Source organism: Pelecanus crispus, chromosome 14, assembly GCF_030463565.1.
Source record: "Pelecanus crispus isolate bPelCri1 chromosome 14, bPelCri1.pri, whole genome shotgun sequence".
Classification (NCBI taxonomy): Eukaryota; Metazoa; Chordata; class Aves; order Pelecaniformes; family Pelecanidae; genus Pelecanus; species Pelecanus crispus.
In genome coordinates this window covers 6,729,194-6,753,337 of record NC_134656.1, presented here as the reverse complement: position 1 = coordinate 6,753,337, position 24,144 = coordinate 6,729,194, and the positions used below count along the sequence as shown (strand labels likewise).

The 24,144-nt window shown below is 42.0% G+C and overlaps 1 protein-coding gene across 4 annotated transcripts; it reads left to right on the top strand.

The window, feature by feature from the left end:
• Positions 1 to 764: 764 nt before the first annotated feature.
• On the top strand, positions 765 to 13,212 carry RAE1 (ribonucleic acid export 1). 4 transcript variants are annotated; one of them, XM_075721053.1, is made up of 13 exons: positions 765 to 802; positions 1,373 to 1,469; positions 1,623 to 1,727; positions 3,127 to 3,219; positions 3,648 to 3,734; positions 4,666 to 4,752; positions 5,017 to 5,088; positions 5,657 to 5,764; positions 6,116 to 6,222; positions 6,317 to 6,392; positions 6,910 to 7,104; positions 9,284 to 9,369; positions 10,286 to 13,212. In XM_075721053.1, coding segments are annotated over exons 2-13 (1,107 nt in total). In that variant the 5' UTR covers positions 765 to 802; positions 1,373 to 1,379; the 3' UTR covers positions 10,287 to 13,212. The 4 variants fall into 4 exon arrangements, with proteins under 4 accessions (XP_075577168.1, XP_075577167.1, XP_075577164.1 ...); XM_075721052.1 differs by having other exon boundaries at positions 9,952 to 13,212; XM_075721049.1 differs by having other exon boundaries at positions 9,284 to 13,212.
• The last annotated feature ends 10,932 nt before the right edge of the window (positions 13,213 to 24,144 follow it).

The following is a 24,144-nucleotide window of genomic DNA, read 5'->3' as shown; positions in this document are numbered from 1 at the left end:
CGCGCGGGCAACCGGCCTGCGTGGAGCTCAGCAGCAGAGCTCAGCACCAGAGCGTTCTCCACGTCTGGCCTTAAGGCAGGCTTTACTTCCATGACTGTGAGAGTTTCTGAAATACGTGTAGCAGTATTCTACCAAAGGCTGCCACTATTTGAATGTAGAATCGTAGAATCGTTTAGGTTGGAAAAGACCTTTAAGATCATCCAGTCCAACCATTAAGCTAACATTACCAAGTCCGCCACTAAACCAGTTAAGGGGAGAGTTAGGTGGGTGAAGTTTCCCCACGCTGCAGCAGTTGCCTTTAGTGCCACTGTAATGCCCCAGGGGAGCTGGATGTGCTAACCCGCCCGACCACTTGAACTCCCCCCACGGCGGAAAAAAACACCTTATTTACAGCGCCTACTGCAGTGCTACGAACACCACTGCTCAGCCCGCCCCGCTCCTCACAGCGCAGGCAAAGAAAAAGTAATGGATTCTCTTTCTCTTTCCTTAGCGGCAGCGCCACGGGGCTCCCCAGCGAGCCGAGGGGAGCGGAACGGGCAGGGGCAGGGGCAGGGGCAGGGGCAGGGGCCGGCCCCGCCGCGCCGGGCTCCCCCCGGCTGGCAGCCAGCGGTGCGGCGGCCGCTCGTCGGGCCCGGGCCCGGCCCGCCCCTTCCCGCCCCGCCGCGCCAGGGCGCAGGCGCCGCCACCGCCCCGCCGGCCGCGGCGCCTGCGCAGAGAGGCGCGGCCTGCCCCCGCCCGCCGCCGCCGGAGCTGCTGGGCCGCGTCGCTGGAGGCAGCGGGCCGGAGCGGGCCCGCCACACGGGTGAGTGAGGGCCGGCGCCGCGGCCCGCCCCGCGCTCCCGGGCGGCCCCGCTCCAGCGTTCCCCCCCGAACGGCCGCTCCCCGCGCCGGCCGGTTCTGCCGGCAGCGAAGCGGGACCCCACGAAATGGCGCGTCCTCGCCTGCCGGGCGTCCTCGCTGCCCCGCCGGGCCGGCCGTAGGCAGCGGCGGGAGGCTGGGGCGGGTGCCGGCGGGGGAACAGCTCCGGGGCGGGCGGTGCTGGCCGGTGCCGGGCGCGGGGCTTCCCCAGGCGCCGTTCCAGGGAGGGCTGAGGGGCACAGGGGGTTCGGCGCTCGCCAGGTGACGGCCGGGGAGGGATCTCTGACAGGGGTGGCAGGGTGGCGGGCCGGGAACCGTCAGGGATCCAGCTGCAACGAGAAGTGTGGTATCTCTTCCTTTTTTTTTTTTTTTTTTTTTAAATTTCGCATATTTTTATATCCCTGGGTGCCTCTCGGGCAGGCCGAGGGGTGTGCTGGTGTAGTGGCTGCGGTGAGACACCCTGGGGATGCTTGAGGGCCTCGCAGGTCTCAGTAAGCCTTTTCCTCGTTTGCAGGGCAAGGATGAGTCTGTTTGGATCAACATCAGGGTTTGGTACTGGAGGTACCAGCATGTTTGGCAGTACGACTGCAGATAACCATAACCCAATGAAGGTACGTGCGTTAGCCCCCATGGGAACCGCTGTTTTTCTGCTGTGTTTCAGTGTGTCACAGCAGTACCTACTAACTCGCACTACAGAAGTAACAGGATCTCAGTGCACAGTTTTCAAATGTGGCTAACTTTGTTTTGTCTTCTGTTCTTTGTAGGATATTGAAGTAACATCTCCACCTGATGACAGCATATCTTGTTTAGCATTTAGTCCGCCAACGTTGCCGGGTAATTTCCTCATTGCAGGATCATGGGCAAATGATGTAAGTACTCACAGTCGGACTTACAGGTGAATGAAGTGGGAGCATTGGTGCCTAAACTGCAAAATGTGATCCTAAAAAACTTACGTCAGGGCACCTGAAAGTCTTCATCTTTGCAGAACTGCAAAATTTGTGTCTGGTGCCAAGGCACTAAGTTTAACATAGCTGAGCTGCTTCAACTGAGAAATACAGTTGTGATCTTCAGATAAGCCATTCCTTTGCCTATGTCTTTTAAGCTTCAGCTCAGAATATGTAGTGAACGTTTTCCCTGTGTCGTGGTTTAGCCCCAGCCAGCAACTAAGCACCACGCAGCTGCTCGCTCACTCCCCCTACCCCGATGGGATGGGGGAGAGAATCAGAGGAGTAAGAGTGGGAAACACTCCTGGGTTGAGATAAGAACAGTTTAATAATTGAAATAAAGTAAAATAGTAATGATAATAATAACAATATAATAATGATAATAACAATAACAATATACAAAGCAAGTGATGCACAATGCAATTGCTCACCACCCGCCGACCGATACCCAGACAGTTCCCGAGCAGCGATCGCTGCTCCCCGGCCAACCCCCCCCAGTTTCTATACTGAGCATGACATCATATGGTATGGAATAGCCCTTTGATCAGCTTGGATCAAGTATTCTGGCTGTGCCCCCTCCCAGTTTCTTGTGCACCTGGCAGAGCATGGGAAGCTGAAAAGTCCTTGACTGGCATAAGCAGTACTCAGCAACAACTAAAACCATCAGTGTGTTATCAACATTCTTCTCCTGCTAAATCCAAAACACAGCACTATGCCTGCTACTAGGAAGAAAATTAACTCTTTCCCAGCCAGAACCAGGACACCCTGTTAAATTTTTATTACTTTGATTTTTCTTTTTCCTACTTATTTGGTTTTTAGCTTCATTTTCTTGCCCAGTTAGGCTAAGATAATTATGTTTGCCCAGTGGTAAATCATCCAGTTTGACAGTGTAGTCTTAAAAAGATTACATTCCTACAAACTTACTGGCGTTTGGTTGGATTGAAGGGCGAGATCCCAGCTGGCACAAATAGGGAGGGGGAGACAAATGTGAGGGCATTTTTTAACTGTTCTGTTTGGTCTGTTGGCTGGTAGCCTGCAGCAGGCAGCTTCTTCCTAGCTGACGGTTAAGGGCTTTCCAGGAGAGCACTGGGAGGTGTTACGTGATCGTAAGGCACTTCTGAAGTGGGGTTGAAGTTGTGGGGTTGAGTTGTGGCTGTACAGATAAAAGGAACATAATCAAAATAAGGTTTCAGTAGTTCTGAAAAAAGCTTGGTGTTTATGATCATGCTTTTCATTGGATAAACTAAAGCCAGGATCTTCAAGAAGAGAAGTCTTTTAAGTTCTTAATGTTAATATGTTATGTCTGTATACGCTTCTGTTACAGGTTCGCTGCTGGGAAGTTCAAGATAATGGACAGACAATTCCAAAGGCTCAGCAGATGCACACAGGGCCTGTACTAGATGGCTGCTGGAGTGATGTATGTTCCTATTTAAAAATAAATTAACAGTTTTTACCAAACCCCTAAATAAATTGGCATGTGGTTTCCCGACAGACACGAGTGCCACGTGTAGATGCAGCCCATGATTATGCTATGGACTTACGTTACTATAAATATGTGCTAAGCATATCCTAATAGAATAGATTAACATGGGCGTAAGAAGGGTAAAAGTGAGTTTAAAAATAAGAATGTATTTAAAACTAGATAATAGCTAGCACAGTTTTCTCTTTTGTGACATGCAGTTGTAAATAAATTTCCATTTTTATGTTTCTTCTTTGTCTTGCAATCCCTGTATATGTTACATTAATGTTATGCTATTACTAGAAGAGAGTAAGACTTGACAGTTTTCTAATAGTTGCTGCATGATAGAGCTATTTAATCTCTTGGCCTTATTCTTGTTTTTTTAGGATGGGAGTAAGGTATTTACTGCTTCCTGTGATAAAACTGCCAAAATGTGGGATCTCAACAGTAATCAAGCTATTCAGATTGCACAAGTAAGCAAGCAAGCACCGAGCTATTAGTTGGTTTTTTTTTCTTTTCTATTTTTATTAAAAGCTACCTTTATTAGCCAATTGAGCTAAAATTTAGTTCTTCTAAAGTAGATACTGCTATATAAAGAAGAGGTTATAGGGTATGTTTTATATTTTTGAGATAATGAAGTGCCCATGAATAGGGAGACCTGCAGTCAAAGTGATTTGAATAACCTGTGCAGCTCTTCCCTCTATTTTACTTGAGACAGCTCTTTCCATTGCTGCTGTGATCTCACTAAGTCACACTGCTGTGTTATAGGGGAAAAAAAAATTTAAGAAATAATTTAATTCACTTCCACAAATACCAGCTTTCTGCTGCAGCAGTAACAGGGATTATAATTTACATTACATACAATTTACATTACAGAAGTGAAGGTCTGTTCATAGAATATGTAGTTACGGTGACTGAAATGAGTTACTGGTTATATAATTTAAGAGAGTTAGTCCTTTTAATGATTGCTTCTTGTATCTTATTTGAGGTGATAAAATTCAGATTCTCAGCCTTGATCTTAAAATCTCGTTGGTGTAATTAACATAGGCCTTTCTTCTGTAGCTCTTGTCAGAAGCAGCTGGTTTTTATATTAGTTTGTAATAAACAACGTACTATATTAAAGTGTTGATTTTTAGCATGATGGATAATATCCTTTATAAATAAACAGGAAGTCCTGCTGTTCATAATTTGTATTTCTGCTGTGACCATGTTCCTATATAGGGTGACTTGATTGTGGTTCTTTGTGTCAGGAACCGTTATCCTAACTGCTGCACTAAAATAATGAATCACTTTTCTTGACTGGATAGAAAACGTAAATACATTAAAAAAAAAAAAAGAGCATAAACAAGAAATGTGGACTGTTATCTTGGTAAATGTATTTATGTTTGTCCTTTTTGTCTTCAGCATGATGCTCCTGTGAAGACTATCCATTGGATTAAAGCCCCAAATTATAGCTGTGTGATGACAGGAAGCTGGGATAAAACTTTGAAGGTATGATTTTTACCTGAACAAATGGACGTAAAGCGTGCTAGTAATCTGTGTATGAAAATATTTATGTGAATGAAAATATTTTATTAAACAATAATACAAAAAACAGATTAATGAAATAGCCTCACTTCAGAGAGAGTTGCAGTATTCTGACTACAGACAAGAATGAAACAACTTGGTGCCAATTGTATTCTCTTTACTAAAGTGATTTAAATGGTGTATCCTCAACTCCAAGCATAAGTCTGTTCATTTCTCTGTTTCCGTCAGTTCTGGGATACCCGTTCACCAACACCTATGATGACATTGCAGCTCCCTGAAAGATGTTATTGTGCAGATGTGGTAAGCCATGATACACGGTAAACTAGTGTCAGCTAGGTGACTGTGAGTATGAATAAACCGGCAGTCGTTGAGGCCTCTGTAGGTTAGCACTGAAGACCAACTGGTCGTATAGAATCATAGCATTTGATCTCTTGTGTGATTTTAGCAATAAAACATAAATTGATCTTCTTGATCAGGCTCTGGAAAATAGCTATTTGAGTCATACAAAACATGCTCAGTATCCTTTCAACATCACAAAACCAAAGCGGCACTAGGACTGGCCTAGCCTCATTTCTAGATGAGTTTGCATTAGCACTATTGCGATTCACATTGGAAGGGTCAGCTGATAATTAGAAGATTTTTTGGTATGTTTAATTTCTCAATGGCAGGGAAGAACTGAGTTGTTTTGTTTGAACATACGTCTACAAATGAACTTTGTTTTTTCTTTTCTTCCCCTTTCCATCCCTCTCTTTCCCCCAGATAATAGTCTAATTCCTTTAACTTCTTCAGGTATTTCTGCAAAATAATAAATAGAATTCTCTGCCATGCTATTAACACAAATGTCTCTCTTCCAACCTGTCTTATCCAGGTTCATCCTATGGCTGCTGTGGCTACTGCAGAAAGGGGTTTGATAGTTTATCAGTTAGAGAATCAACCTTCTGAATTTAGAAGAATAGAATCTCCTCTTAAACACCAGGTAAATGATTATATTTATTACAGGTGTATTTATACAGATTGTTGAAATTCTGTGCTTGCCATTTTTTGGTAAAAACAAACAGTGTTTCAAAACCAAAATACTTTATCTTGGTATGGCGCTTGTCCTGGTTTGCCATTGATCCATTACTGATCTTCATAAGGAGTTAGAAATGTAAATACTCTGGCCCAAATTCTCAATAGAATTTGACCTATTTCTTGACCTCGTTTGTGTGTTTTGCTTTGTTTTGCATTGATGTATGTGATGGTCTGTTTTCCATGGGGACAAACGGTGTTCAGAAAATCTGGCCCTCAGGCCTATGTCTAAAATCCTCTGTATCTTTCTTGAATTTAGCATCGCTGTGTTGCTATTTTTAAAGACAAAGTGAACAAACCTACTGGATTTGCCCTTGGAAGTATTGAAGGAAGAGTAGCTATTCATTATATCAACCCCCCAAATCCGTAAGTATCATTTAACAAAACATCCTTTCTTTATTGCTTACTTTACAATGAGAAAAGTAAAAAGACTTTTTTTTTTCTCCCCCCCCCTCTCCAGCGCAAAAGATAATTTCACTTTTAAATGTCATCGCTCCAATGGAACAAACACATCAGCACCTCAGGATATCTATGCTGTAAGTGTTCAGCATATACCACTAGATCATTTATACAGGGCAATACATACTCTTAATGTAAAATTTATTATGAATTGTTTGTTCTCCTTGACCTTTTATCTTGCCTAAAGTTATGTTAGATATATGCTTAAAGACCAGGCATAGTCATACGTTTAGAGAAAAGACAAATTTTTGTACTTCCCTTAAAGCAAGCACCAGATCAACCGTTCATTAAATCATCTTGGTGGAGGTGACACTTGTTAATTTTGCTGATACTGAAGCAATATATTTTGTGTAATGTGATTATGCATTGAATTTTTAGGTACCACAAAAAAGGTGATGTTTTCTCCTTGTTGCTTCGGTGGGGTTCTTTTGTTTTTCCAGAGAACATATCTGAAAACTTAAAAAAAAAAAAAAGGAACTATATCTAGTTGAGAAAAAAATCTTTCCTGTGTATTTACTCTCTTAATCCAGCACGCGTGTTGTGATTGTTCCCATGTGTGGTGTTACTACATAGTGTATTTTTATGATTCTGCAGGTAAATGGGATAGCATTTCACCCTGTCCATGGTACTCTTGCAACAGTAGGATCTGATGGTAGATTCAGCTTTTGGGATAAAGACGCACGAACGAAGCTAAAAACATCAGAGCAACTTGACCAGCCGATATCTGCTTGTTGTTTCAACCATAATGGCAATATATTTGCATATGCTTCCAGTTATGATTGGTCAAAGGTAAGAAAGTTTTAGACTCATATTCATACCTGCAGTTGACAACTAAGACTGGCCTTTTCACATGAGGCTTTTGCTGTTCTTTATAAATAGTAGCTGAGTCTTTCTAATTTCACAAGCATGCAAGAGAACTTAAAGTGGTCCTTTTAGACACCTGATGAAATTTAACACTGTAGTGCATCCTTTCGTTTTTAGCTTCATTTGCGTAAGATTGCTAAACAATGCTATTTTGCGAATGTGGATGAGCAAAACATAAATTACGTGATTCAGAAGTTACTCTGGTTGCTCACACACATTCTGCTGTGGGGAGTGTCATGAAGAAATGTGGCACCCTAACAGGTTCCCACAAATCTTGTTTGAAATGCACATCTGTGCTTCGTCTACAGATTCTCTTTAACTTCAAAAAAAAAAGCTGTGACTGTGGTTATAAACACCTAAACCAGTGTTTGAATGCCATGTACTAAATTTCCAGTACCATTCAGTGCAGCTTGCTGGTGGCACTTACTGTGTAGTTCTCTTCCAAACTTGACTTAACAGTAAGTCATATAGATACAAGAGAATCACAACGAGCCACAGTATGTGGAGAATCAATACTTCTTAATAGTTTAAGAAGGGAGTAGCAAGGTTGAAACGTAACTGATTTTAATGGAATTGCAGCTTCCATTGAAAGTATTACTTCCCTGTTGTAACTAATGCTTTTAAATTTGAGGATAAGGATCCTTGTGGTTTTGACTGAAATGAAAGCAGAAATCACACAGATGAGCTTGATTGCATGCCACCAAGAGAGCAAAATTTTAATTTACTGCATTGTATCTAGTCTTCTGGATGCTGCCCTGTCATGGTTTAGCCCCAGCCAGCAACTAAGCACCACGCAGCCGCTCACTCACTCCCCCTGCCCCGATGGGATGGGGGAGAGAATCAGAGGAGTAAGAGTGAGAAACATTCCTGGGTTGAGATAAGAACAGTTTAATAATTGAAATAAAGTAAAATGGTAATGATAATAATAATGATAATAACAATAACAATATACAAAGCAAGTGATGCACAATGCAATTGCTCACCACCCGCTGACCGATACCCAGACAGTTCCCGAGCAGCGATCGCTGCTCCCTGGCCACCCCCCCCCCCCAGTTTCTATACTGAGCATGACATCATATGGTATGGAATAGCCCTTTGGTCGCTTTGGATCAAGTATTCTGGCTGTGCCCCCTCCCAGTTTCTTGTGTACCTGGCAGAGCATGGGAAGCTGAAAAGTCCTTGACTAGCATGAGCAGTACTTAGCAACAACTAAAACATCAGTGTGTTACCAACATTCTTCTCCTACTAAATCCAAAACACAGCATCTATGCCTGCTACTAGGAAGAAAATTAACTCTATCCCAGCCAAAACCAGGACATGCCCAAAGTAAGATAACTTTGTTAGACACTAGGGCAGATGAATTCTTCTGTTCCAAGTGCTTGGGTAGACTGCAATGGTAGATACGTACCAAGGTATCTTTCAGATCTGTAAACCAATATAAAGTAGTAAAACCAGTAGGTACTAAATTTCCTTTCTAGAACCATTTCTGTCAAGTGGAGTTGGTAATTCTCAAGTCATGCGTTGGACTTTAATAGCTTTATTAGTGTTTATTCTCCCTGATTTGAATACTTGCATATTGAGTCACTAGTGTATGCAAATAAAGTCGATATGCAAAATAGTATATTTGCATCTGCAGTTGGGGAGCAAAGATTTTTTTGCAGTTGCCTGTAGAACTTGGGCTTCACTTTGGAAAAATGTGACCTTATTTCATTTAAAAGATAGAAAATATAAAGTGAAACTGGGTGGCCATTAAAGTTTTAATTTTTTCTCTGCCTAGAATGACATTTAAAAAAAAAAATAATACTGAGCTCTTATCCTTCATATATGAAGTTGAGCTTAGAGATATGTGGTTATTTTTTAATGAAAAGTTTCTTATGCCTTAAAATAGATAAACATCCCTTCGATTTTACTTTATATGCACAGTTCTTGTAATTACTTGTTATAGTAAGCTGTTTCTAATCCACCAATGTTGTCCATTATCTGGTCTTAAAAGACTTTAAATCTCAATAAAACAAACTGATGGAATATTCATATTCTTACATTTTAAAGTAATGCTGATATATCTTCTTTGAAGAGAGTAAAGGCAGATTACTTTTCTTTTTAGGGTCATGAATTTTATAATCCACAAAAGAAAAACTACATTTTTCTGCGAAATGCAGCAGAAGAGTTAAAGCCTAGGAATAAGAAGTAGTGAGTATGAGTCTGACTTGTGTTACTCTACGGTTTTTCTGCCATTCCTGCCTCTACTCCACTGCTCTTCTGCCATTTGTGCTCTGTTACACCACGGTTCAGTCAACTTTGGATCGCTAACATTTAGCAGGAACTCTAAAAATTACATTAAGTGTGTTCTGACTCACTGGAGAACAGTTTTTCAAATTAGATATTCTGATGTGTATAAGAAAGAGAGGTTAGTATTCACGTGACTTAACCACTGTCTGTTCCACAGCAATAATGAAATTGCAGCAAAATCTAAATCTGAGTTAAATATTTCTGCTTAGAAGTACAACCATTTGTATCTATGGATTTATTTTATTAGTACTACATTAAAATATGTTAATTACAATAGTTCCAGAGAAGCTGTTTAAATACTGTATTTTTTTGTAAGTACTTCAAGAATTGCAAGTAATTCTTCTCAAAGGAGGCTTATTATTACTTATTATTCAGGGGTTCTTTCATTGCTTTCTGATTTTTAAAATGGAAATATTGTCTGCTGTATGCCAGGAAGAAATGCCTTGCAAATTGCTTTCCCTCTTTCTTGGATGAATTTGGTAGGTATATAAGTGGCCAACAGCAGTGACGGAAACTCAAGACAGAAGATGGGCACAGTGCAAATTCTGCTTCAGTTTTTTTCTTACACTTCAGCAATGGACATGACTTTTGAGCCAATGGTATTCGTGCTTATTCTAGTCCAAAGGAGAAATTGTCAGTTGTGCCAAATGATACACAGTTCAATAATATGAGCAAACCATGAAATGGTTTGTTTTGTTCATGACCAAACCAATGCGTGTAAAATACTTGTGGCCTAAACTGCTTTAAAACTGACACCTTTCAGAGTTAAAAGTGGGTTCTTTTGCATCTCTCTGAATATGTTTTTGTCCCTTAACAGGGGTTTCTGGACTGAAAAAAAGTACTCATTTTTGTATTAACTAGAAAATAGTGCTGGTGAGTTTCATCCTGATGAAAAACGCTGTGAAACAAAACAAGTGGGTCTCTTTCTGACTTGAATCTACCACTGTTTACTTTTAACTAACTAGTTGTATACATGCCAAAGTTTTCTTTTTAGAAGTGAATGCTTATTATTCCTGTTTAACTATTGGTGGTTTGATATTGACTAAATAAAAACGGGGGAGGCGCATGTATAGAAATACCTGTCATATTGTACAAATTCTCTGTAAAACTGTATGTTGTAACACTTATGGTTATGGATTCATGCTACATTTCAAATAAAATTTTTAGTAAATGCTTTTTTATATTCAAAAGTTCTGTTATAATAACATGGGCAAGGTGGTGTGCTTCACTTCTAAAAGCAGCTTCTTGTCCTTTCACTGTAATTCAGATATGTTTTCTGAAAGTAAAGTACTTTTTCTCCAGCTGCTTGAGCTGGAAATCTAATGCTTTTTCCAGTTGCTATTTCATTATGAATGATTCCTGTGGTTTTGCATCAAAGAATTAAGAGGACTAGTGTGAAAGGCCTTTTGTTTTATGAGAATGAATCAAGTTCCTTGCTATCTCAACAGCCAAACATCTGACAATTCATCTTTAGTACAAATGAATCATGTTATCTTCAAACTCTCTATAGCCTACTGGTCCTTTAACTTCAGACTCTTTGTGGTGTTCATCAGTTTTCGTTGGGTGTGTATTTCTTGTTTGGTACAGTTGTATAGTTGAGGAAAGTCCATGAAATATACTCTGCTGCTGTTCAGAGATGCTCTGTTCTGGGTTTTATTTCTCAAGTTAGGTTTTTTTCTTGCTAATTCTGTTTTACATGGTTTTAGATTTCACATTCATGGACCATTTGTTTTCTTTAAGACAGGGAAGAGTTCCCAGCAGTTAAATCAATAGCTGGTCATTTGCTCAAACATTTCTTTTGTTTTTGTTGAATTTTATTTTTAAAGGTTGTGATTGTTATGCTGTAATCTTTGGTTGTTAGCACATTTTTCCAGTCTCCCCAGTCAAATGAATGCCACCAAGCAATTGCAGGCTAAAGGTTAAGTGTGTGTGATCATTGATGGGGGGTGGGGGGGAAATCTAATCTCTTGTGTGCAGAGCTCCCACTGGTACAAACAGGGAAGAGTGGAATGTATCATCTGTTTCTTGTTTTAAAAAAAATCTGTTTCTTTATTTAAATACTTAACAATGTGAATGAGTGATGAGAAAATAGATTCACTCCAGTTCAGCAGGTACGTTTCTGCTGGATCCAATGGAGTTGCACCTACTTAACTGGATACTAACTTTGGCCAAAATATATTTTCATTATGAAGCCAGCACTGGTAAGTTCTCTTGTTTGGTAATACAGTTTTATATTAATATGAGTCCTTATTCTCCTGTTGGAATCAATTTCTTTGTCAGCGAGGTTTCAGAATTATTTAGTCATCACATTAATTGTTCAGACTAATTCTAGAAGGGCATATTTTCCATTGCGTTGCTGTGCACATTAGATATATTCTATTAGGAGGACAGTCAAACTTTGAACTGATTTGTTTTCCATTACCAAAGTTAAGAGAATGCATTAGCAATTTACTCCTCCCTGGAATTATTGTGAGGTTCTCTTGTAAAGTACACACAGCTGTACCCCTTCAAGCATCAAACATGTAGTGAGAGCTTATTCACACACAAATAAGCGTTAGCGCACATTCTGGAAATGTATTAACTTGCTATTCTATGGGAGTTACCTCCTCAAAAAAAAAAAAAAAAAGAAGTAGAATGTAAGATTCTAACGTGTGTACACAAAGCTAACCATAGGAATGCTAGATTTATAAAATAACTTGTTTTCATTTTTTTTTTTAAGTTTGCTGTCAATGTTTGTGTTTTATTGCAGAACAATAATCTTTGGCATAAAGAGCAACTCAGTTAAGCCTCACAAAATGGGGACATTTTATAAACATTTTCAGATAAGTTATCTTAACCTTCCTCCTGCTAGTCTCACATGTCAGTGGTCTTGCATGTTGGTTTAATAAAGTGTGTTTTGGAAAATGAAGCAATTGACAAAAAGTTTGCTAAAGCCTTTCACAAATGAAAGCAAGGTGTGTTTGCGCAATAGCAAGCAGTCAGGCAGAGTATCTTAATTTACCATCTGTCAGATGAAATGCAGTAACTGAATTGGTGAGTACTCCAGCCTAGCTCCTAGGAAAACAGGTCAGTTTGAGTCATTCTCCAGAGAAGTATGGATTTGGGATGGAGGTGGGGCTAGGTGTGTGTGGGAAACATCAATAAAACTATTGCTTAGACCTGGTTCAATTTAATTGCGATTAAGTGCTGTCTGCAGATGAGGCGTTTGGGCAACTGTCCACTATAAGGAATTGTGTCAAACCACTCTCAAAAGGTTTCCACTATCTGGTCTTTTTTAAATGATAGAAGCCACATTTCTTGTTTGCTTTTCTGGTGTTGCTGTTTGCAGACATGAACCAGGGCAAAATGAAGAGTTAAGATTTATGCTGCTAAGTTGTTACATCTCCAGATTTGCTAGCTAAATGTCATTTGCAGCCCGGGGTAAGACTAACTTACCTTGCTTCCAGAAAGTTTTGATGGCTATTCACTATATATTAACATTTCCCTAGGTTGTTCGGCTAACCAGCCAGGTGAGAATCATCATCTAGTGCTGCAACACAAGATAATGAATGGAACAAATTCAGAATAAAACCAATTCCCTAATAAAATTTTCTACGCTAGCAGTTGGCAGTGTGCACAAAATGCTCCAAAATGTGCCATTTAAAGCTGTTGCTGTAAATCCCCTGTTATGCCAGGAGATGGCAGCATCGATGGCTGCTTTACCAGAGCTTTCCCTGCAGCCCGGGCTGCTGCACGCTTGGCTCCACGAATACTCAGAGAATGGATGAAGATACATACAAGATGGAAATACTTCAGTTCTATGGGAGTGTACATGATACCTATCCAGACGTGTAAACCGAGACCTTTTTAGAACAAACTATGAGATGGTTTTTTGGGTGCTCAGAGGGACAGCTGTATGGCTGCCTGAGTTTTGGGGATCTAGGCAGTATCAAAGGTGTTGGTAGCATGTTTGGGGGCCAGACATTTTAAGAGTTTAGAATTAAGTGAGGGTGGAGCTGAATGAGTTAGCGTATGAGCTCGACTATTGGCTACTAACTTTGCCTTCTAAGACAAATCTTAATAACTTAAACTAGTTTTCATACAGCCATTGTAGGAGACTAGGTTTAAAACTGGTAAGCAACTCTAGAGTTTTTGGGGTTTTTTTTCTAAACTGGATTTCTTGAAGGAAGAAAGAAAAAAAAAAAACCAATAAAAATACTTCACTAAAAACCAGACAGGTAAGCTCAGTGATAAGCTACTTAAAAACAAGGGCACTTTTTTCCAAAAATTTGAAGTGCAATGTCTTTTTTATTTTCACTTTCAAAGCTGGGAAATGCACCAGATAATGAAAAGGATAGATAGTCTGGAATTATAAGATCTGAATATGTTTTTAAATTGCTTATTTACCTCATGTACCTATTTTGTCCCTGGGGCATATGTGACTGGTAGCCCCTGCTCCCGACCCCTGGTAACATGGTTAGCGTAACTAATGCCATTTTGTAAGGTAAGCAGCCGTTCTGTGTGACTGAGCGGGTCATTTATTATTCCCTTTCCCTCATTATCAGGCCCTGAAGGTCCTGTGAACCAAGTAGACAAACCAAACAGATTTCCTCTCCCCCTCCCTGCTGGCTTCAGGATTCCTGGGCGCCAGGCCGATTACTCCCTTCCTTGCTGGCCTTGAAGGTCCCAGGCACCCAGCCAGCCAGGTGTTGATGACCCCACCACAGAACAGGGAAGCGTAACAGCACCCGGAGCACTGGCTGTAAAATCAAGCAGTCGGAAGCCCAAAGTGGGGAACTTGGACCCAAACTGCTGCTGGACAGCGAGACCTGGGAGGTGCTGGTGGCCAGGGATGCCTCCATCCTTGTCTGCTTCCTCTGAGGACTGAGTGACTTGTATTCTTTTATATGATTTTCAAGTCTAGATTATGCTTGTATCTTGATACAGCGAAGCAGGTATTAGGATCTGACCCGATCTGCAGACGGTCCAGGTGATTAGAAATTATAAATTAAGCTGTATTATAAACTCTGTATTACGCTACTTATAGATTGTACTACATTGATTCTGCATATAGAAATCCTGTGCCATTTCAATCGTATATTCTGTGCTGTACTAATCATAATATCCTGTTTAGAAAATAAAGCTTTAACTGTAACTACAATTTAGCACCGTCATCATTCTGCCAAGGATCCCTAAAAGAGCCTGTCTGTCCCCTTAATGTTGGGTGACAGGCGTACTTGAAAAGAAAAAGCCGCAGTGCTATCTGCATTGTGACGGAATGTTGTCTTTGCACACCTCAGGCTGTGATTTGCAGTTGGTAGAACTGTGTATTTCATCCTACAGCTCATGATCAAACAGCTGAAAGCCCTCTATTCTTATTTCCAGGTAAGCTTAGGTTTATATGCAGGCAGTACAGAGACCATCCTACTGCTCTCAGCAATAGGACAGCCATTTTAGTGTGGGAACTGCTACTGTTCTCCCCTTGCCAGGTCAGAATAAACGAAGTAACATCAGCCGGCTGGCCGTGGTGGTTTCAGCAGACGGATGCTAGCACTTTCACTGTGCGGTAAGTTCTGCGTGCGCATGGAATAGCCTGTGTTCCCAAGAATCTGCAGCAGGAAACAAGCTCATGAAAATAGAGCTGCTGGAGTGGAGTGGCGCACTGGGGTATCACAACTACAAGCGTTAGGAATTAAAAGTGGCAGTGATCTGCCTGCACTGCCCCGTAGGTCCCGCTTGACGCGGCAGCAGAGGCTAGCACGGCCCAGGGCTGGCGGCAGTCTTACGGGTCTCTATTTCACTTTGATCAGGCTCGTTCCTCAAATGCAAAGCGAGCCTCCATGTATGGGTACCAGTTACCTGCTGCTGAAACGGGGATAGGGCTACACTAGGTAAAAGGAATTCACCCTGTTTAGGACTTGCCTGTAAGGTCATAAGAGACTGAGGCAGTGTCACAAAGGGGGCCACGCGCCTCGGGAACACTCGGGCATTGGCAGAGCAATTCCAAATGTTTGTGTTGCATCAGTTCTGCAAATACTTTTTGTTACAATGCATGAAAGATACAATACCTGTCAACGTTAGCTTTGTAAAAAGAGACCATTTTCTTCTGTTGACTAATTATCCACTGAATATATTCAGTTTGAAGAGACACTTCAATAATTTAGCAGGCATGTGCCAGGTAATATAGGAGCTTTTGTCTTACTAGCAGCATAGATCTGCAATCATGTGTAACTCGATCTCTGGCTTTATGTATTCAAGGAAGTGTTTCGTATAGCTCCTGTATCAAGTGCCACTGAAAAGCAGGCCTAGATAAAAGATTAAGGTAGTGCTCTTAACTGTGAATAGGGAAAGTTTACCCTTTACTGTCCAGTATATCTTTTGCAGGCAATAACTGCTTTATACATGTGAAGTATGTATATGCCGAGATCCAATAATGAGTTTGTTGTAGTAGTAGAAAAATGCTGGAAGCTGCCTGTTAAATACCTGGGTCAGTTAAGTCTCTCCTCCTTACTTTATGGTGTATTAACAAATGCTTTGTGAATGCTTTCTGTCATTGATATTTCTGAAATACAAATCATTAGTAGTGCTGCACTCTTTGCTTTGCTGGACCAGATAAGGAAGATGATAAAGTTCAGTTCCTGGGAATACTATGAAGCAAAACCCAAGTAACGGATTTTCTTCAAACCCTCCCAAGGTTTTTAATCACAGTTGTGCCATCTCCCAGAAACACGTAAGTTCCAATGTCCTTTTCTGAGGCACTGTCAACTGGTTCAGTCACCTGTCTCTGCTAGCCTACGATACAACTAATCTACAACAAAGGGAGAGACATTTTGTTCAGAATAGGGCGCGATTATTGTACTTGGTAAAGTGCAGAAATAACGCAGTAGCTCAAACTATTCTCAAATGACTAAAACCAGAGTTAAAATACAATCTTTTTTTCTTTGGAATGGCAGCTGTCTGCCATGCTCCTGCTGTAACAGAGTGGGATTTATAGGGACTCAAAAGGACAGATATCACTTACTGACAGGTAATTGCTTTCTGCAGACGGCTGACTCTTTTCCTTAGAGGTCTCCTTTTCTACATGGAGTTCACTCACAGTCTAAAGCAGCAGGGTTGCAGACAGTAATTGGTTGTTTATGCATTAATGTTTAATTTACAGAGCAGTACTTATATATTTGTAAGGAACAACTTTAACATCTGTTGAATGTTCTCAGACTTCAAATATTAGTATGTAGCATTTCAGAAACACATGCACTGGACTGAAACAGCTTTTCACAAAAAAACAGAGAGATGGGAAATGTTTATTAAAGGTGAACAGCTTAGCAAAACCTTTTTCATTGAACCCTTCTCCTATCAAGCTTTTTTTCAACCATAGGCTGTGTGATGCAGTTCGAGTCATTCTGTAATGCTGACCTATGTCTTTCACAATGGCTTAGGTCATCCCATTCATCATCTGAGCACCTTTCTTTGGTGGTCCTGCCAGCAGCAGTGAGGAAATGAAAGAGATGATTGAACTCTCCAAACTATTATGAACATGGCTTGGCCCAGGGAAAAGTTTCCCAGTAGTAACTTTCCTATCATGCACTCCTCTGAGAACCTGCTTGCTACTATCTTGCTCTTATTAGACCTCCTTATGTTCACGGGCAGTGCTGTCAAAGCTGCCCTTCTGGTAAGGAAACAGAAGGGTTGTTTTTTTTCTTCTTGTAGGCTGATGAAAATGTCCTTTGAGGTAGGACTGGTCTTCGCACCCCCAGGCTGGCAGAAGGAAAACAATACTTCAAGAAGCAGAATGAATTTCCTGATTTAGTACCAATCCATATGCTTCATTCATGAGCTTGGCTTTACTTCAAAAATACAGATCAACTGATCTATCAACCTTTTTCTGTTTTTCTGAGAATGCATGTGATATATACCCTCTTTCTTGTCTTATGCTCTTCTCTATGTGCTTATCCATTAACTAAAAGCATGGTGTAGTAACTGGTCCATGTGATTTAGCAGGAAACGTCCTGCCTATGTTTCAGTTGTCATGTTCAGCTGATGTCATTGTCGTGCTGCAATGCTGAGGACATCATGTTGCTGGCAATTGCTTGATGAGCTGTTGATGGCTTTTCCTCATCAGCAATGCCTGCGATGCTCCAGCCAACTGGGTGTGGGTGTTGTACTGTAAGGAACTGGATGGCATCACCTGAGTGAGCTTTGACCCTTGCCGTCTGTGACCGTGCTGCCCTTCTGTGGCAACTGAGTTTTTTGTAAAAGGCACATTTTAGGCCTTTTGAGATCATGCAGAAGCTGGACTCATTCTGCCCAGATTTCAGTGCAGGTAACTGTGGTTTTCTTTTTAAATATCTTCCCAGGCTCCATGGATATAGCTTTTGTATCCAGTGCTGATATGTTGTTTTGATGTCTTGACAGTTCAATTGTGTTCATATCCTGTTTAGAGCCACTGCAACGAATCTTTGCTGCCTTCTGTTTGAATAGAGTAGACATGGTAACTAGAAGGCTCTAAGAGTTTCTAACTAAGCCTTTAAAGAAGGTTAATTACGTACCATGCTGATCTTTGTTGTTGTTGTTGTTGTTCAAGGTATTCTGCACTTGGCCAGGTTCACTGCGGGCATTAAATACCTTCTAAAAGTATCAGAAATTGGGTGATACCAAAGTAGATGGATTATTTGTCTCATTGGATGTGACAAGACAGAAGAGTCTGTATTAATAAGGTCTAAAATAGTACAACCTGCAGAAGAGGACACTACCAGACTAAGGAGGACACTACCAATCCAGATGGGTGAGACCTGGGTATGCTTGCCTGTGAGAAGTTGAATAGAAAGGGCCCACCTGAGGCCTGGCCCAGTGCTATCGATATGTTCCAGCTCTGAATTCACTTTTCTTTAGCTGTTAAGAATGTCTGCCTTGCCCATACAACTGTGTTGTATGTCCCAGAGCTGCGACATCTTGTTTAATGTTCTTCTGTGTCCTGACCATTCCCTCATTGCAGTGGGTGGACAGTTCCTGCTCAGTTCGTGCTACCAGCGCCACATGCAATCCCATGAAAAGGTCATGGGATGTGGCCCTGGCAGCTCAGGCAGAGATTTTTAGGAACCTTCTGGCATGTTCTTTTCTTTTTTTAAATCAGAAAATACTACTTAGTTTTAACATAACAGCTCAACAAAAATTTGGCAGGGCAGGGGGACAGCAAAATGCTGTTTCAAACCACCTGAAATTTTTTGCTTCCCTCCTTTAAAGAACATGGAATTATTTCTTGCTCATTTTAACATGTAGTTTATGGTTTTCAAAGCGCTAACAAAAGTATGAAGTTATAATTAACATTTTCCCCAAGTACAACATAAAATTGAAACAGTGAAAACATTTCTTGAACTATTTTGAGATGTAAGTTTTGCAGTTTGACTCAAATGGAATGTTTTTTTCTAAAAAAACTTTTTTCAGGGAGGAAAACCCTTTTGTTCAATAATTAAATCCCAGCCTGAGAGAGCCGGGACAATATTTCCATTAAAAAGAGCCAGAATTTCTGTGCAGAAATTCAGGAAAATTCTGCAGGAAAGGAACAATATCTTTACTGGAGGTTGTGTTTAGCAGATGATGACTAGTGGTTTTGTCTCTTTATCTTTCCCTTCTCCCCATGCCCTGCCCTTCAGATTTGGGGATACCTGGGCCTGTTCCTGAAGAGAGTCTTCCTCCAGGGCATCACCAAAGGTAAACTTGAGGAAATGGGCAGTATTTTGGCCTACATATTTAATATTCTTCTGACATCGCCTAACGCTGTCAATAGCAGGAAAATGGACCTCTCTATCTTACAGCTTCTGTTCACCATTACTTACTATCAATGGAGGACTTGTGGTAGAAAATCTGGATAGAAACTTCTGGTCCAGGAACAAATGCGAGTTGTTTGCTTTGTCCTGTTCCTTTTCTGTTTCTAACCTTTATCACCTGTTTCCTGTCTTCTCCTACGAAGTAAAGAAGAAACTGAAATCAACTAGTGAAGGGTTTCGTGGATTTGTTGCATAATTCAGTTGCAATATGAACATCACAGCACTTTTCATTAGTTTATTCACTAATAGGCCAAAAAGCAATCATCCCCAAGGTCACAGGAAAGACAAGGGTTACCAGTGCACTAGGCCAAGACATTACAGTACTGATGATGACAAAACTATTTGGTACAGATGCCAACAATGCCAGAAAACAAGTCACCATCCTAACCAAGGGCAGTATTTTCATGGCTCAGAAAGGCAGCCCAGCTCCCTGCTGTCAGACTGTGACAATCCCCGGTTGGCAGGCCCAACCACATCTACTGCATCCTCAGTGCGCTGTCACTCCAGCTCCCCAGCATGCTCTGCCAGGACTGGGTATAGTCTGGTTGACTGGGTCATTTACACACACAACTCCCAGGAGGCTACCTGTGATAAAATACACATAGTAGATCATAGAAGAGGAATTCCCCAAGAGCGGAGTAACCAGCACGAATTTGCTGATACCAGCACCAATAAACGTAGGCTTGACCACTGAAGGTGCGCTGCAGCACATGTTTACTAGTCCACCGAAGCACTCTTCCTTGGCTGACCCAATCTGTCCTGGTCCCAAGCAGCTGGTTCTTTCTTCCCCTGTGAGATGCTGTGACGTGCATGCTCAGCACAAGAGCACGTGGAAGAAAAAGTGCCAAGCCACTGTGCTGCAGCTGAGCCTAGTCTCTGAAGAACTCCTAGGAAACAGTGATGGTGGCGGTGTGAGCTGCAGGGAGTCTCACTGCCACAACGCATCTCCTGGTAGATAGGAGCAACAGAAGCTCTGACACTGGCAGCATCCGACAGTAGCAATTGAAAGTGATTTACCATCCCGTGGACTTTGATTCCGAACATTGTCCATTGGTCCTGGGAAGTGCAGGACCAGAGGAGGCGGGGTAAGAAATAGCAAGCTCTGGACACGTACCATCAACAAAGACCAAAGCACAACATTGCTGAATATAGAAGTTCTCCTTGCTGGTAGCTGCAGACATATGAGCAATGTGATGGCACAGCCTCTTAGTTTCATTGGCCATTATTCCTCTTATGCCTATATTTTAATGACCTTTTCTTTCACTGCTCTCTCTTTAAAATGTGTTTATGGTCCAGTCAGGTGTCCCATTTGTTGCTTCTCTCAATGTCCATATCCATGTGGCATCCTATTATGTTCTTTTATTGCAGGTTACTTGCATCATTAAAATGGATCATTCTGTGACCACTAGAGCTGATGGTCTGCTTCTGTGTAACTAGTGTAGCCAGCAAAGGAACTAGAGCTTACTCAGCGTCCCCAGTTCTGAAATATTTCAGAAGAGGAAACAGTCCTATTGGAAGATTCCTGCTGAAGCAAAAGCCTGTTCAGAAAGGACTCCTGATTAGGAACATCCTCTACTTGAGTATTTTGTTACAAGCAGCCCGAAAAGGAAGAATTTTTATTTTTAACTCTTTTTGCAGCAGCAGCTCTGAGTTAAGCAATGGCTATGGTATGTTCAGGGCATCAAAGCAGAAAATCTGAGACAAAGGGCCCAGATGCAGAATTTCCTGCTATAACCTAAACCAAATGCCACTGAATGCAGCTTCTCTCAAGATCTCCCAGCTATGCTACTGTTCACAGCCTAGCTGGTGGCCAGCATCCAGACTGAGCATTAGTAAAACTAACAAACCAAACAGTTCCCACAGTAAGTCCCTTGCTTTCCAGCTTACTTATTTAACTGTGGAGCTTCTAAGAGGAATATTTCATCTACTGACATTTCAATAACCAGTAAGCGGGTATCCACGACAAAATCCAAGGGCACTGCCCTACAGCAACGACGTCTTGGCTAAGCAGCAGCAGAAACCGAAAAAGGTCAGACCTCCACAGTAGCCCTGCTCCATTTTAAAAATAAAGCCCATCAGTTTTGTAAGAAATGGGGGAGGTTCTTCAATGTCCTTCAGATCAGAACTGGGATGTCTCAACACAATTGTCCCAAAGACACCAGGGGAAGAAAGAGAACTACTCAGACAAGTATAGAAGGACAGCACCACAGAGCTTCCCTGACACTCGGTCCCTCCCTGCCAAGGGAGGGACAAGAACAGAAAAGACTTTGCGGCTTTGCAGAGGGCAAAGAACAGGGCGAGCTCTTCCCCCGCAATGAATTTGTCACTCTTTCCCCTTCTCTCTATCCTGTTCTTGTGCTCCCAGAGGTACAACTCCCTCTGCCATAATTTGTTTTTCTTCCTTTAGACAGGGACCATTTCTACGTGGTTCTGTACCCACTGGTCTTGCAGTGCTGCCTTCTCTAAGATTTTCAGTGGAATCCAGGACACTCGGTTTGGTGATCTGCAGCTGCTCCATTTCACGTCTTGGATAATGCTGCTGAAGTCCTCCGGAAGGAGCCTTTGTCTATCAGTTTTGTATAAGCCTCAAGGAATATATTAACATGTAAGTAAAAAGCCAGTGAGTTCTCTTAACTGTGTTGAATTATCATAAAATTAATCTTCCCAATCTGTATGAGAATAGGATGCTCTGGATTTGCAATACAAATCCTATATGTTAAGAATGTGGATGGTTGTACACCGCTGCTAAAGATGACTTTTCTCCAAGCGTCCTCATTGACCAATGTAGTTTTATTTCTTAATAAATACAAAGAACTAAACCAGCCCTACAATAGCACGTATCGGATCTGTGTTCCTCTTTTTGCTTGCAGTCCGCTCTCGGATTTCTGCTAAGCATTGTCCAGCGTTCCCCAGGGCAGCTTTGTACTTTGAGATACGCCTGTCTCTGCAGGAGCTCTCTTTGACCGGGGAAACTTGAAATGTACTCTTCTCAGGCACTCTTACAACTGTAGTAAAAGCACAGGAAGGTGTCAGCAAACTAGCTCTGCCAAGCTCCTGAAGTTTTGATCTGCTGGCTGGATTTAATCTGTTGGTGTTTTGGGGAGGACGACTGCTTATTCCAAGAATGAGGGGAAAAAATGTAAAAAAATAAGTTAACTCACATGAAGTTACCCTTACTCACTTTCTCTTCTCTTTCCCGTTGTTTGTGGTAACAGCCCATTAGACCCTGTGCTTACAATAGCTGTACCATGAGACAGGAGATTTCATTTCCCATCCTGCTTTGGAGGGTGTGGCAACACCAATGCACGCTCCCCCCAGCCACGCCAGTGGTCCTGTGGGGTTTGCAGTGTTCACTAAGTACAGGTTTAGTCCTAATTTCTTTCTCATTCTGTTCTACATGTAAAAGAACTTCTGTTCCTGCCTCTAGGAAAGAAGAGGAACCGGGATTCCTCCTTTGAAGGTTGTGGGGCTCGTGTTTGAAGAGGAAAAAAGTATGCAATGTATTTCTCCCCCTGACCAGTGTAAGCACCGAGAACTGAGATACTTCTGGCAGCTTTTGAGAACTCTGTGAGCCTTGCCTTCCTTGCAGAGGAGCCGGAGTCTATTTGGACGATTTGAATCTTTGCCATCATTTGGAGCAGAATGAAGCTCTGTAAAAGGACAGCGACTGAATGCCAACTGGGTTGTCATTAGCTCAGGCTGCCCAGGAAGCAGCTGATGTGCAGTTTGTGGTGGAAGTCGTGCAGACAGAAGGGCTATGACTCGGAGGTGGAGAGGCCCCTGCCTCTGGCTGTGTTCCGACCCCAAAGGTGTATTCTGCGCTTGCTGTTGGGATGGACCGGGCACAGCTGGTGGCTGCGCAGGCACCCGTCCCGGCATAAACCAACACAAAGGCTCCAAGGATTCCCACGTGACCGTCCCTTGTGCAGAAGGCTGTTAATGTTGCAGTGATGTTGGGTGCTGCTGGCCCAGATCCATCTTTCTTCCACAGTAATCAATGGAAACGCGTCCTAGTCTTGAAGTCTGGTGCTTTAGGAATGGAAAGCTTAATGGCTTTCCTTGGCTTTTTTTTTTTTTTCCTTTTTCTTTTATGAAGCATAGGGTGTTTAGAACTATGGAAGCAGTGCAAGAAAAATATTAATGAATAACTACGGAGTGCAGACATTAACGCATTCCTTTCTCTTGAAATAACTGGCTTTTCTCTGTGGGCTCCGTAAAAGAAAAATGTCTGCAGAGTCTGAACCTGCTGTATAGAAGCCAAAGTAGATGGTGATTTAGAACTTCACTGGCTTTTTTGCTAAAACGTTACCTCTGCATTTATCATGTGGCAAAAAATCCCTCTTTCTGTGCAAAATGATGATCCTGGAGAGGCAAGATAAACCTAAGGCATGGGGGCAGTTCTTGAGGTTCTGGGTGATGAATATCTGGGTGACGGAAACTGTGAATGAAAAATGATTTCTAGGACCCCTTCCCACACCCCAGACTCTAACCGATGTTGGAGTGGAGGAATTAAAGCATTGTAAGCACTCCACCCACCACTGGAGTGTTCTCCAAGGGTGGATTTTGAGGAACTGAGTAGCTTTTCAGCTTTTGTTTTCCTGCAGTTATGAACGGAGGAGAGCATGAATTGAGTATGAGGCTGCAGTACAGTAACCGTGCTCCCAGCTTTGCACCACGCCGTTCCCAGGTGCAGGTCAGACCAAAGGCAGTGGGGTTTCACAGCCTCCCTTGTGTAAGCTGCCCATCCTTTGGGGGAACATTGGACTCTCTTAAGATTCAGCTGGAGGGGGTGCTGGGCCATCTTGTCTAAACCGTGCTTTTGCCAAGAAAGGTTGGAAAAGACCATTAAGATCCTCCAGTCCAAACACTGTGG

Excerpts from the sequence above, each read along its gene's own strand:
- RAE1 (XM_075721053.1), top strand. The coding sequence starts at position 1,380 with ATGAGTCTGTTTGGATCAACATCAGGGTTTGGTACTGGAGGTACCAGC. Across the intron at positions 4,753-5,016 it reads GCTGGGATAAAACTTTGAAG|TTCTGGGATACCCGTTCACC; the intron begins GTATGATTTTTA and ends TGTTTCCGTCAG. Across the intron at positions 6,223-6,316 it reads TATATCAACCCCCCAAATCC|CGCAAAAGATAATTTCACTT; the intron begins GTAAGTATCATT and ends CCCCCTCTCCAG.